Source organism: Watersipora subatra, chromosome 9, assembly GCF_963576615.1.
Source record: "Watersipora subatra chromosome 9, tzWatSuba1.1, whole genome shotgun sequence".
NCBI classification, from domain to species: domain Eukaryota; kingdom Metazoa; phylum Bryozoa; class Gymnolaemata; order Cheilostomatida; family Watersiporidae; genus Watersipora; species Watersipora subatra.
This window is the reverse complement of record NC_088716.1, coordinates 61666566-61679525: the sequence shown is the minus strand read 5'-3', so window position 1 is coordinate 61679525 and position 12960 is coordinate 61666566. Positions and strand designations below refer to the sequence as shown.

Sequence of the window (12960 nt, the reverse complement as noted above, 5' to 3'; positions counted from 1 at the left end):
AGATTGTTGACAATTAGGGTTCAACCTCTGCTGCAAGAGGTTTAAAATCCCGCGGTCCGACCTGTCGATGTACGTTCTTATATTACCTGCTCAAGTAGACAGAATACTTTTTGCTACTAAAGGAAGTGTTTGAACAGTTTGACTAAAAAGCTTGCTGAATCGTTAGCACAGTTTGAGGCTCTTACATGTATTACTAGTGACAATCAGCTAAGTAACACGCAATCGTACTTGCAATGATCCACTAGAGCAGCAAGATAACTGTACAAAGCATCAGTCACGGTTTGAGCGCACAATTTGAAAAAGAAATATAACTTACGTGTGGAAAATGTTGGAAAGAAAATATTCTAGGCTGTCGCTATTGTAGCTACCTCGAAGAAACTCACAAACTATAGGCAAATGAATCTGTCAATAAAATTGATGGTGACTAGACCGCTGCCCTAGCTTCATTCACCTACAGACACATGACTGGCTTTTAAAATGAAACTCCGTGTCACCAGAAAAACAAATAGTAGGTTTGTCTTTTTGTAACTTGAAATTACATACATGAATGATCTATGCTACTATGCGGAGGTATGGCTTCATTGGTAAACTGACCTTGAAAATGATGCGTTTCAAATGCACCGAATAAATGCAAGAAGAATTTAGAACAAAAGCTTCACATATTTAAAACCATTTATTAAACTGTAGATTGAAGCTTATCGGTGCTCTCGGTGCTTATCGGTGCTCTCGCAGATGCAGCCAACCACTTTAGAAATCTGCAGCGAGCTTTAGATTTATTTTAGTGAGACCAGTAGTTGTGTTCAGCAGTTGAGCGAGTAGTCATTAACGCCTACGGAGTTGTGCTACTCCGGAGATGAGCTAATGAGATATGTGTCAGGTTTGAGAAGCATATCTTCTATTGAAGAACTACTCGCTAGCGTGTTGTCATCCCTTGGAGTAGAGTCACCACTACTAATAGCGTAGCTTCTCCTGCCTTCCGCTCTGGTTCCCAACCCATTCTGGCAGACTCGCTTCAGCGACAACTCGCAAGTTGGGTAAAGCTTTCTTCTTTCCATTTGTTGAGGTACAAGTAAGGCTGAGTCTGGTCTCGCATTTCTATTGGCTGAATTGCCTTCAGAATTTCGTCTGAAAAAGCTACGCCGAGTTGGGTTAGTCACAGTTGAGTTACTGAAATAAGTAAGGCCTTTAGCGGAAGCGACCAGTTGTGTCTCCTCCGTAGGGCTGCTGCTCATTGTATATATCTGCTGGCTGCTGCAACTGTTTCTAGAATAGACTTCATTGGCAATTGGTTGGGGATGAAGATGTTCTAAGTCTATGCAGTTTTGATTGGTATTAAAACCATCACTAAAGTTTCGACACAACCTGAAATCATAAAAAGGGATGTACATTCAGATAGTGTTCACTTTCTGGACATCTATACAAAATAGCTGGTCACTTGTTTGAATCTTCAAATGGTCAAATGACCCTGACTAACAGTTATTGTTCTTCAGCGCATAAGGGGATAGAGGTAACAGGGGATAATAACAGCTGGATAACAGGGTTATTGGAAGGGTCACAAATCTTTGATGATCTTAATGCAAAACCAAACACTAGTTTTATATGCTCGTTACCCTATTACTTAAAACAGATTTAAAAACGATAAGAAAAACAGATATGTTGTTAATGCAACTAAAACCCCACTCGACATGTTCAAATATTTCAGTATGTATTAGTTATACTGAAGGTTGTAGACCTGATAATTTATTTGTGTGGGATAGACCTTATCAGCCTAAACTCCTCTCACACAACTGTCTGTCTGTATTTAAAGCTTTGTAGCTATAGCAACTAGAAGAACAATATTTTGGCAGCAAAACACGGAGGAAAAGTATTTAAAACAAATTATTTTAGCTGACATGAAAACTGATTTGCGCTGCCTGAAGGTTTGTAAGGGTTTCATATTTGCATTTCTTAATGACCATACTGTCCTTAAAGCACATAAATTACATAAGTACTGTTTTAGTTTATTCAGGTTCTTCAATATCTCGGCTTTCAAACGAGCCATTGTTTGACATGGTGAGACGCACATTGGTTGGTGTTTATAGGATTTCCCTAAAACTCTACCGCAGAAATCTTCAGAGGTATAGCTCGGAATTGCGACATCACAATTTTCATATTCGGTGTTGTGTGCTCTTACCACTAATTTTATCGCTTACCGCTTTTATTTATCAACTACCTTTAATATGTTGATGACTCTTTAGCCACCCACTGACCTACTCTTTCTGGCAGTAGGATACTCTTTAGGTCAGTACTGACCTAATTTTTCTGGCAGTAGGATACCTTTCAGCCATGTACTGACCTAATGTTTTTGGCAGTAGGATGCCCTTTAGCCACGCACTGACTTAATCTTTCTGACAGTAGGATACCCTTTAGCCATATACTGACCTAATCTTTCTGACAGTAGGATACCCTTTAGCCATATACTGACCTAATCTTTCTGACAGTAGGATACCCTTTAGCCATATACTGACCTAATCTTTCTGACAGTAGGATACCCTTTAGCCATGTACTGACCTAATCTTTTTGCCTGTAGGATATTGCTTGAGAGAAACACACCTCCGGTGAACGGATGATTGCAGCGAGGGAAACGGTCGAAAATGGTCGCAACCAGCTTGCAGAGACTTATAACAGGGTGGTCTGCCCAGCGACATGTCATCCGCTGCAACAGACATTGAACTAAGAAGTTGTCAGCTCAATGCTTATAGATGGGTGCAACTTAAAACTAGAGCAAAAGATCCTGCATAAGTTACATAAACCCTCAAAATGTAATATAGTTTCAAGGGCAAGAGCGGCGGGTGTTTTATGAAGCTTACAATCTTAGAAACATCATTGCTGCTGGCTGATAGCCAATAACATCTCTTCGACATTACCAATACACAATTGTAAAAGAATATGTGCGGTGCGATCTTAACATGGTTGGAAGGGCAATTCCTTCAATACAACAATCACCAGTGAAGTGTGTGCAGCCATGAGAAAGGCAGGATTCCTCACTTGAGATATCCCACACTGTCTGCGGCTGACCTTCTGTTAGATCACCTGTTAAGTTCACCTGACAGCTCACAGACCTGTAAAGTTCAAGTATATTTTTTAGTGTAAGTTTATACTGCGCACAACATCATGCTAAAGAAGCCTGGGCACCATAACCGTGGGTTGAACTTAAATAGCATGCTTGGAATGTAAGGTAATGTCTCATTTAATAAATAAATGTTTTAAAAAAGTGAATAATTTTGTAATAAAATTTTAGTTGCGTTATATAAAAGATATAAAATTATAAAATCATGCCGTATGCCTTAGCATAGCCCGGCAGCAGCTCAACCTGTTATCTGCGTAGACACGACATGGGTGTACAAAATTCAAGATAAACACCCCTCATGACCATGGGATCTTTTGCAATTACCCAATATACTTACTTCAAGCAAATGCATGCCACCGCATCTATGATACATAAACCATTTAAAGTTAATAATTCAAACATAGTTTTTTGTCTCAGCTAAAACACATCTATGTCTCAGCCAAAACACATCTCTGTCTCAGCCAGAACACATCTCTGTCTCAGCCAGAACACATCTATGCCTCAGCCAGAACACATCTATGTCTCAGCAAAAACGCATTTATGTCTCAGTCAGAACACATCTATGTCTCAGCCAGAACACATCTATGTCTCAGCCAGAACACATCTATGTCTCAGCCAGAACACATCGATGTCTCAGCCAGAACATATCTGTCTCAGCCAGAACACATCTATTTTGAAAGACAAATAAACACAGCTATCTTCAGACATTAGATTTTTCATAAACATTCCGAGTGGAGCCATTCAAATATTTAAAAAAAAAATTCACAACTATAGCTGTGTGGAAAGATGAGTTGGACAGGACAACATCAATTACGCACAGGGTCAGAAAACAAGGTCAGCAGAGACATTTACTAAAGTCATTTACCGTTTGCTCAGAGCTTTACAACAGTAGAAACCAAAGTCGGTACTTGACTTTTCACAGGGTGACAAGTCATCGCAGATAGTCACGATGTCACTGCCGTAGCCTATGTCTGTCTCCGTGTTGCGCTTTGAGAACTTAGACAGCCCATATCTACGTGCAGATCGGAGAGAGGAAGACAAGGGTATGTATTAGTCAAATGAATTGATCACACATACTACATTGTTGCTTATAGAAGCACTCACAACTAAATGAGACAAGGAGTGGAAGTCTGGCATATATTTATTTAAAAACAATATGGGTATTAAAAAGATGTGACACATCCAGCAGGTGGTATTTATAAATACATATGAGTATTAAAGAGATGTGACACATCCAGCAGGTGGTATTTATAAATACATATAGGTATTAAAAAGATGTGACACATCCAGCAGGTGTTATTTATATATACATATGGGTATTAAAGAGATGTGACACATCCAGCAGGTGGTACAAATAACGGTTAAGAGAAACACAAAAATAGAGCAACATAATCATTCTCATCAAACCTGAGGCCACAGCTGGCAGTTTGAAGCGCTAAGGGTTGTCCGTTCATGCTACTGTGACTAAAAAGCTATGGGTGTTTCAGTTTTAACATAGTAATAACATAAGAACATAATATGTCAATGAATTTCTTTTTGAGCTAGATATAACAATAATGTATTTAATACTCTATGAATCCATTAAATGGTCATGAACAGATGATATGAAATATGTAACTGGCAGTCAGAGGTTCTGCAGTATGGCGTTCTTTATTATGAAAGGTTTTTTTTATGTTAAGGTTAGCAGATGTTTGTATGACTAGCTGTGCTACCCGGGCAACGCTGGGTAGCACAGCTAGTCATTTATAATGTAGCTAGTACTTGCAGGTAACAGTCCCTTTATAATTATTTTTGTTTCACATGTATAAATTGTATTCTACTCTTTACATAAGTAAAGGAATCTTATATGACAAATGCTCTTTGGGAAATTACATGGATGCATGTTAGTCTTGCTCAGTCTAGTAAAACTCCAGCTTAAATAGCAGAGAATGAAGTTTGATTCGATAAACCTGCTACCTAGCAAACCTGCTACCTTGCAAACCTGCTACCTAGCAAACCTGCTACCTAGCAAACCTGCTACCTAGCAAACCTGCTACTGAGCAAACTTGCTACCTAGCAAACCTGCTACTGAGCAAACCTTCCACCTAGTAGAACTGCCACCTATCAAACCTGCCACCTAGCAAACCTGCTACCTAACAAACCTGTTACCTAACAAATAATCTACCTACAAACTATCACAGCTGTCTACTACCATCGGAGTGATATCGCTCTATCAGAACAGAAAGAGGCTTCTTGTCATTTAACCAATGGCATGTGTCAGTGCAGAGCAACTAAAAACAGTACAAAAACTCAAACAGATTTTGACTTTTAAATAGTTTTAATGCTATGGTTCAAGTGACATCATTTGATTCAAATCATTTGCTAAAACAAAAGAATTTTGCAGTGTCAAATTACTAGTTTAAGGTAGCTGGGAAAGTGAGCCGAAGTGCATTAGAAATCAGCTGTGTGCTTGCATGCTAGAATGAAAACAAATTGACTCGTCAGAGGGCATATTTACCTCTCAACCTCTTGCATGAAATTCTTTTGTAATAAGGATCTACGAAAGGAGTTTTAATTGAAATAAAAGAGTTGCGATATCGCTCAATATTGATAGAGTGATTGAGGTGACAAAAGCATTTATTATTACATAATCTCAGCTAAAATAATAGTCTTGCTATTTTAACCTGTAACTACTGTCACATAACAGTATTTTAGAGCTTAATGTCTAGCAACGGCTTCGTGCTAGTGGTAGAATGGCTACACCTACTGAGCAAACATATCAAAGGACTCATGTTAGTGATAAAGTGGCTACACCTACTGAGTAAACATACCAAAGGCTTCGTGCTAGTGGTAGAGTGGCTACACCTACTGAGCAAACATACCAAAGTTTTCTTCATGATCATATTTAAAAAAAACATGTTGGCAATTTATTTTTCAATGAAGTGTTCTGATGAAATATGTTTTTTAATCATCTCTTTTGTCTTTTAGTCATGAAAGAATAATTATAATAGTAGGTTTACTACATCGAGTAACTTTTAAAAGAATAGATACTGGAAACTAACAAAATTAGCCAATGATCAGCAGGAAATACAAAATTAGCCAATAATGAACAGGAACTATAAAATTAGCCAATGATAAGTAGGAGATACAAAATTAGCCAATGATGAGCAGGAAATACAAAATTAGCCAATGATGAGCAGAAACTACAAAATTAGCTAATGATGAGTAGGAAATACAAAATTTCTGCAAAAACCTCGACTCATCAGTCCCAAGCTTGAGACCAAACAACAAACTGCATAGCCACTGCTTTACGAAGTGTTTCTATAAGGAGCAAGGAACAATAACAAATATTATAGAATACAAACAAATAAAAAATGCTTTAGAGGATTATCTATTCAATTAAGACAATGGTAGGTGAGCAGCCCAGACTGCATGCCTTAGCATGCCTACAACAGTTCAGTTGATTGAATAACATAGCTACAAAAATATCTTAAAATACCGTAGAGAGATCTAGTCAGCTAAGGTTACAATATTTTAACTGCCAAATCAGCGAAGTCAGCCGTGGCATAATTTAGGTTTCAGTGTTTTCATGGTTTTAGGACATTTTTACAATCGGCAATGAAGAGTTATGAAAAATTTACTGTTGCAAGAACTCAAAAGATACTCAAGGTCACAAGTAACTCAAGGTTACTTGTGTACGACAGCAGAAACTGTACATAGAAACTGTAATTTAGGCGCTAAATAGTCAGCATCGTGCTTTATCAGGAAGGTATCTACTTTCTTACACAGTTTCTGTGTACGACAGCTGAATAAAGCTCATGATAATAAATACCTAAATTACAGTAGATACCTTCTTGATAAATCACGATGCTGACTATTTAGCACCTAAATTACAGTAGATACCTTCCTGATAAACCACGATGCTGACTATTTAGCACCTAAATTACAGTAGATACTTCCTGATAAACCACGATGCTGACTATTTAGCAGATCAACAGTGAAATATGAAATAAAATGCATGATCAGATTTGGTCAGCATTGTCATGCTGACAGTTTTAACAGACAAGAAGTGCAATCAAGATGAGGTGTCAGTAAAGTCAGGCCATAGGTGACCTTTGTGTCACCTTGGATCATCCGTGACAACACGGTAGACAAAAGTCATGAAAATGCATGCAACGTTTGAAAATATTTTCCGAACATACATTTACAGCTTTATATGTATAGCTTTAACCCTTAGAGGTTTAGTAATCTCTATTTGTGAATGAGGATGAAGAAGACCACATGCCTGAACATTTGATTAGACCCAGCAAACCTCTCATACGCTTTGGTAGCAACATATACATGTATGATACTAATTAAGTGATCCTAGAGGTCAAGGAGAGGTGTGGATAGTGACAATTTATATCATGTGCGCACTTATGCTACATTTTGTACACAACACTATATGCTAGTAAAGCTATCAAACAGTCTGTCCAGTTGAATTAACAGGAGCGCAAGTAGATGAGCTGGGCAGCTATTTTGGAGTTCAGGTGGGCTCTTGACCTGTGATGAGGTAGACTGGAAATTGAAATAAAGTTTAACAAAAATTCAAATGCTTGCTTGCACAGATTTCTAAAAGAAGATGGGAGAGAGCCGAACAAGTTACTCCTTGAGATGATCAGGACAAGCAGTGGCTTTATATAAGAATGCTGAATATTTTAGGCTTGGTGCAATCATTGCCAACTGTCATATCTCCAATGATGAATATACTTGTGGGCCTCAAACTTAATCTTTACTATAATAAGAGCCGTGTCTATTTGTCTGTTTGTCTGTCCGCTTAAAGGTTAGGATGAAAGATTGCATTCAACGAGTCTCGAACTTACACTTTATGAAGCTCCAAACATCCAGGCTATGATTACTCCTATATAAACTGTCAAATTCAATTCAAAATGCTGCAAGCTTTGTTTATTTAAAATAAAAATTCTAAATGTCAATTAGCCTAAGAGCCAATGAGTTTTATATCAAATAAATAATTAGACACAGTCTATGTCAAGAGAAAACTTACTAAAGTGAGTTCCTTCTAGCAAAGAATTTTTTGATTCACCAAAAACCAAAACTTACTCACTTAAACTGGCACTGACCAATCAGAGCGCATAGAACAATTTAGGAAAATTTGCAGTGTTCACTAAAACCTAATTTGCAAGTTGTAGCCGGTTTGGGAGAACAGCAACCTAAAGCATGCAGACTATTAGTAAACTTCCTAGGATACAATGAAGGCTGACAGTTATTATGCAAGCTCAACTGCTAGACAGCACTTGGCAAATTATAATACATGTATGTAGAGGCATCAAAGGGAAGGATATATGAGATGTGATTACCTCTTGCTTCTGATTCGCTCAAACACTTTCCTTCATAGACAGACACAAACTAAATGCAGCGTTACAGCTTGTTAAATAGGTGGAAAATATGTCAAGTTTTGCTAAAACCATACAAATGTCTTTTTATCCATGATTCACTTCAGATTTCAATTCTTGCAGAAGAATTAAACCAAACTTACAGTTTTAAGTTTGGTAAACCAATTTTTTGCATTAACAAAGCCTCTTTCCATTCAGCTTAAATCAGTTCACCCAGCTAAGGTCAAGGTCATTATCATTGTATGTAACTAACCTTAATTACGATGGAAGTTGAATAAGGACAATAAATTATTATATTTACATATTATCACTTTGGATTATGAAGCAATAGACAGAGTATGTTCTACTAGGGTTACTACTGCTGCTAGTGAAGTCATAGAGAGGAAATAAAGTGATCCTGTATTAATCTAGTGACTGGAGTAAGTTTCCCAGCAACTGTTAAAGGGGCGTGAGCAATAGCTGCCTTAGAATAGCTGGGGTTTGAGCCAGAGCCACAGCTAACATAAAATTGATTAATACAGTATTCCTAAATGAGTAATAACTAAATTTTAAACAGAATGCATGCTGGAGAGCAATTAGGCATGAATGAGAATGCTCGTTGTGTCTATCTAAAGAATATTTCAACTTGTTAGAGCGATATTCCTATGATGGCTATTAGGCTATGGGCCGAACAGGCAAAAGAGCTCTAGGAGTTATGTTCCGTTGGCACCCCTTTTCAGTAGCAATTTCTGCAGTGATTTAGACTAATTTTGATATGGAAAATTCAAAACCAAAGAGTTGCCACGGCTGCCATTTCCACTTCTATGAGAAATTTGATAAAAATGATATTTTACGATTTATCTCCCCTGTAAATAAGATTATTTCCATAGAAGCATCAGATTCGTAACTTTTATCATAATTATTTTGCAGTGGTTTAGAATTTCAATGGTAAAGTCAAAATTCATCTTCTATCTATTTTCGAACATTCCATATCCTACAATTGTTACACGCACATGTAAACTATATACATGTATATACGTATATGTACATGTGTATATCATCGTATGGTTTAATAGCTTTATTTGACAAAAAAAATTCAAAACACTATCATTATGTTTTATAACCTGACACTGATGAATCATAGAAAATAATAAGATACAAGATACACGTATATACATTCCCAGATATCTTATAGAGATCATTGATGTTTGGCAAGCTGTACTCAAACATCGACTTGTAAGAGACGCCACAGCATGGCATGCTATCAACAGATTAGTTCATAGAAATATTCTTTATTTACTAGCTTGCCTTACAGTAAGTATTTTCTTCATAATACAAAATAATTTAATCTTAACAATATTGTTTCTGTAACTAATAGAAGTATTTAGAAAAGAAACTCGATACTGATGAAATATGCTTTTATTCATATAGTTGCGGCTTTTAAAAAAAAACAATCAATGAGGTAGATTTGTTGTCCCTCTATACAGATAGACTCTATACGGATAGACTCTATACGGATAGACTCTATACGGATAGACTCTATACGGATAGACTCTATACGGATAGACTCTATACGGATAGACTCTATACGGATAAACTCTATACGGATAGACTCTATACGGATAGACTCTATACGGATAGACTCTATACAGATAGACTCTATACGGATAAACTCTATACAGATAGACTCTATACGGATAGACTCTATACAGATAGACTCTATACGGATAGACTCTATACAGATAGACTCTATACGGATAAACTCTATACAGATAGACTCTGTACGGATAGACTCTATACAGATAGACTCTATACGGATAGACTCTATACGGATAGACTCTATACAGATAGACTCTATACGGATAGACTCTATACGGATAGACTCTATACAGATAGACTCTATACAGATAGACTCTATACAGATAAACTCTATACAGATAGACTCTATACGGATAGACTCTATACAGATAGACTCTATACGGATAGACTCTATACAGATAGACTCTATACGGATAAACTCTATACAGATAGACTCTGTACGGATAGACTCTATACAGATAGACTCTATACGGATAGACTCTATACGGATAGACTCTATACAGATAGACTCTATACGGATAGACTCTATACGGATAGACTCTATACAGATAGACTCTATACGGATAGACTCTATACGGATAAACTCTATACAGATAGACTCTATACGGATAGACTCTATACGGATAGACTCTATACGGATAGACTCTATACGGATAGACTCTATACGGATAGACTCTATACAGATAGACTCTATACGGATAGACTCTATACGGATAGACTCTATACAGATAGACTCTATACGGATAGACTCTATACGGATAAACTCTATACAGATAGACTCTATACGGATAGACTCTATACAGATAGACTCTATACGGATAGACTCTATACGGATAAACTCTATACAGATAGACTCTATACGGATAGACTCTATACAGATAGACTCTATACGGATAGACTCTATACAGATAGACTCTATACGGATAAACTCTATACAGATAGACTCTGTACGGATAGACTCTATACGGATAGACTTTATACAGATAGACTCTGTACGGATAGACTCTATACAGATAGACTCTATACGGATAGACTCTATACAGATAGACTCTATACGGATAAACTCTATACAGATAGACTCTATACGGATAGACTCTATACAGATAGACTCTATACAGATAGACTCTATACAGATAGACTCTATACGGATAGACTCTATACAGATAGACTCTATACGGATAAACTCTATACAGATAGACTCTGTACGGATAGACTCTATACAGATAGACTAATATGGTTTAATGCTTCTAGTAAAATTCTTGCTACTCGCAAGAATTGAACTCGCACAAAATATTAATGGATTATATCAGAAGGTCTTTTTCTATTATTTGTGATTGTTTTTGATGTTTGAGGTGATCTGACTGCCAGGATGTTTTAAGATGAGAAATTACAAAAATTGGCCAAGGTTAAAACTCTCAGATTAAGCGATAGCGCGATTACTGGGTCTACAGTTGCAAAAAAACCGACAGATCGGAGACACGTAAAGCTGCAACTTGAGTGCCGATATCAATTATAGCAACTCGTGAAGTTATTTCGCATGAATTTTTTTTCCGAACGATTCGGCTGTGATGAAGTTTTGTCGATTATATTTATGAAACATCCTGATAGTCGGACCTCAAAAACAGTGACAAATGATAGATAATAGAAAAAATTTTCTTTAATATGCCTCTTTAATATAAACGCTGTTCTTTTCAACAACCAGCTTTGCTATTTCTCTGACAATAAAAACAAACAAAGTATTCTGCATTGCGGCAATACTTTAAATAGCCCCTACTCTCTTGTATATCTGTGACCTCCCCACAGCAGGCTTTCATAAAAAAATACCTTATAATAAATATTATTTTTTATCTTCGGATATTTTCACATCCAAAAGAAATCTGGCAAAAGGTTATGTGGAATGAATATCCATGATAAAGTCATTAGCGGTAGGAAACAGGAAGGCAGGGGAGAGGAAGGCGTACATAGCAGGAAAAAGAAGAGCATAACTTTAAGGTTGAAACAGAAATACTCACGAGTATCTACGGCTATTCGTATGGCAGGTGTTGGTTGTTTGACCGACATGACAACGCACTTCAGTTGTTGTGGTGAAGGCTGACCTCTGATTTCTCTCAGGGTGCCAGAGGATCACGTAGACCTTTGGCCAAAATAGCAGTATCAGTGCAACTGTGGCGCTGAGAGATATGCAAAGGGTAATGATGATCACCTAGCAAGTATAGAGACAGCTCATAAACAAGGGGTGAGAAGTTGCGAAATTAATCAAGTGTAAAAAGTGAATTGAATACAAATAGAAAAACTATTGGTGAATGGGTACATACGTTGTGGACAGGGCTGCCGTTACCAAACTGAAGTGGAACGAATGCGATCCAGATTACGCATGTCACATACATGCAGAAGCCTATGAACTTGGCTTCATTGAAATTGGCAGGTACATTGCGGGTGTTGACCGCGTAAAAGGTACACAGGCCGATGAGAAAGAAGTCGAATCCGAGCGGACCGAGAATACCAATGCTTGTCACTTCACACTGTAGCCAGGCGGTGTCTGAGCTAGGGTATACCACCTACAGCGTTTATCATACAATGAGCAGAGGAATCGCTACCTGTCATTCTAAAAGAAGAACCTGCGGTAAATTCACAATATCTTTACACCGATGTACATGACAACATAAACCGATCACTCCAACAACCAACATTAAGTTTAGTAGATTTGTGGAAACAGAAATACAACATCAAGAATAAAAACATGAGATTCAAGTGTTATTTTTGCTATACTTAATCATTTCTTAAGATAGAATTTTTTCTGATATTAATGAGTAACATCTATTAAAGATACATAATGATATGCAAATACTCGAAACAAAAAATTATTCAAGTTTATTTTCATCTTGAGCCATTTTGTTTGAT

At 37.1% G+C, this 12960-nt stretch overlaps 1 protein-coding gene across 1 annotated transcript in view; it reads right to left on the bottom strand.

The window, feature by feature from the left end:
- Positions 1-171: 171 nt before the first annotated feature.
- LOC137403549 (metabotropic glutamate receptor 5-like) overlaps positions 172-12960 on the bottom strand; it is a 60115-nt gene continuing 47326 nt past the window's right edge. Inside the window, exons 14-19 of the mRNA XM_068089495.1 lie at positions 12375-12617; positions 12072-12262; positions 3975-4121; positions 2986-3101; positions 2551-2695; positions 172-1362 (exon numbers count right to left, since the gene is read on the bottom strand). Coding sequence (XP_067945596.1) covers positions 843-1362; positions 2551-2695; positions 2986-3101; positions 3975-4121; positions 12072-12262; positions 12375-12617 — 1362 coding nt within the window. The 3' untranslated portion in view covers positions 172-842. The remainder of the gene's footprint in view (positions 1363-2550; positions 2696-2985; positions 3102-3974; positions 4122-12071; positions 12263-12374; positions 12618-12960) is intronic.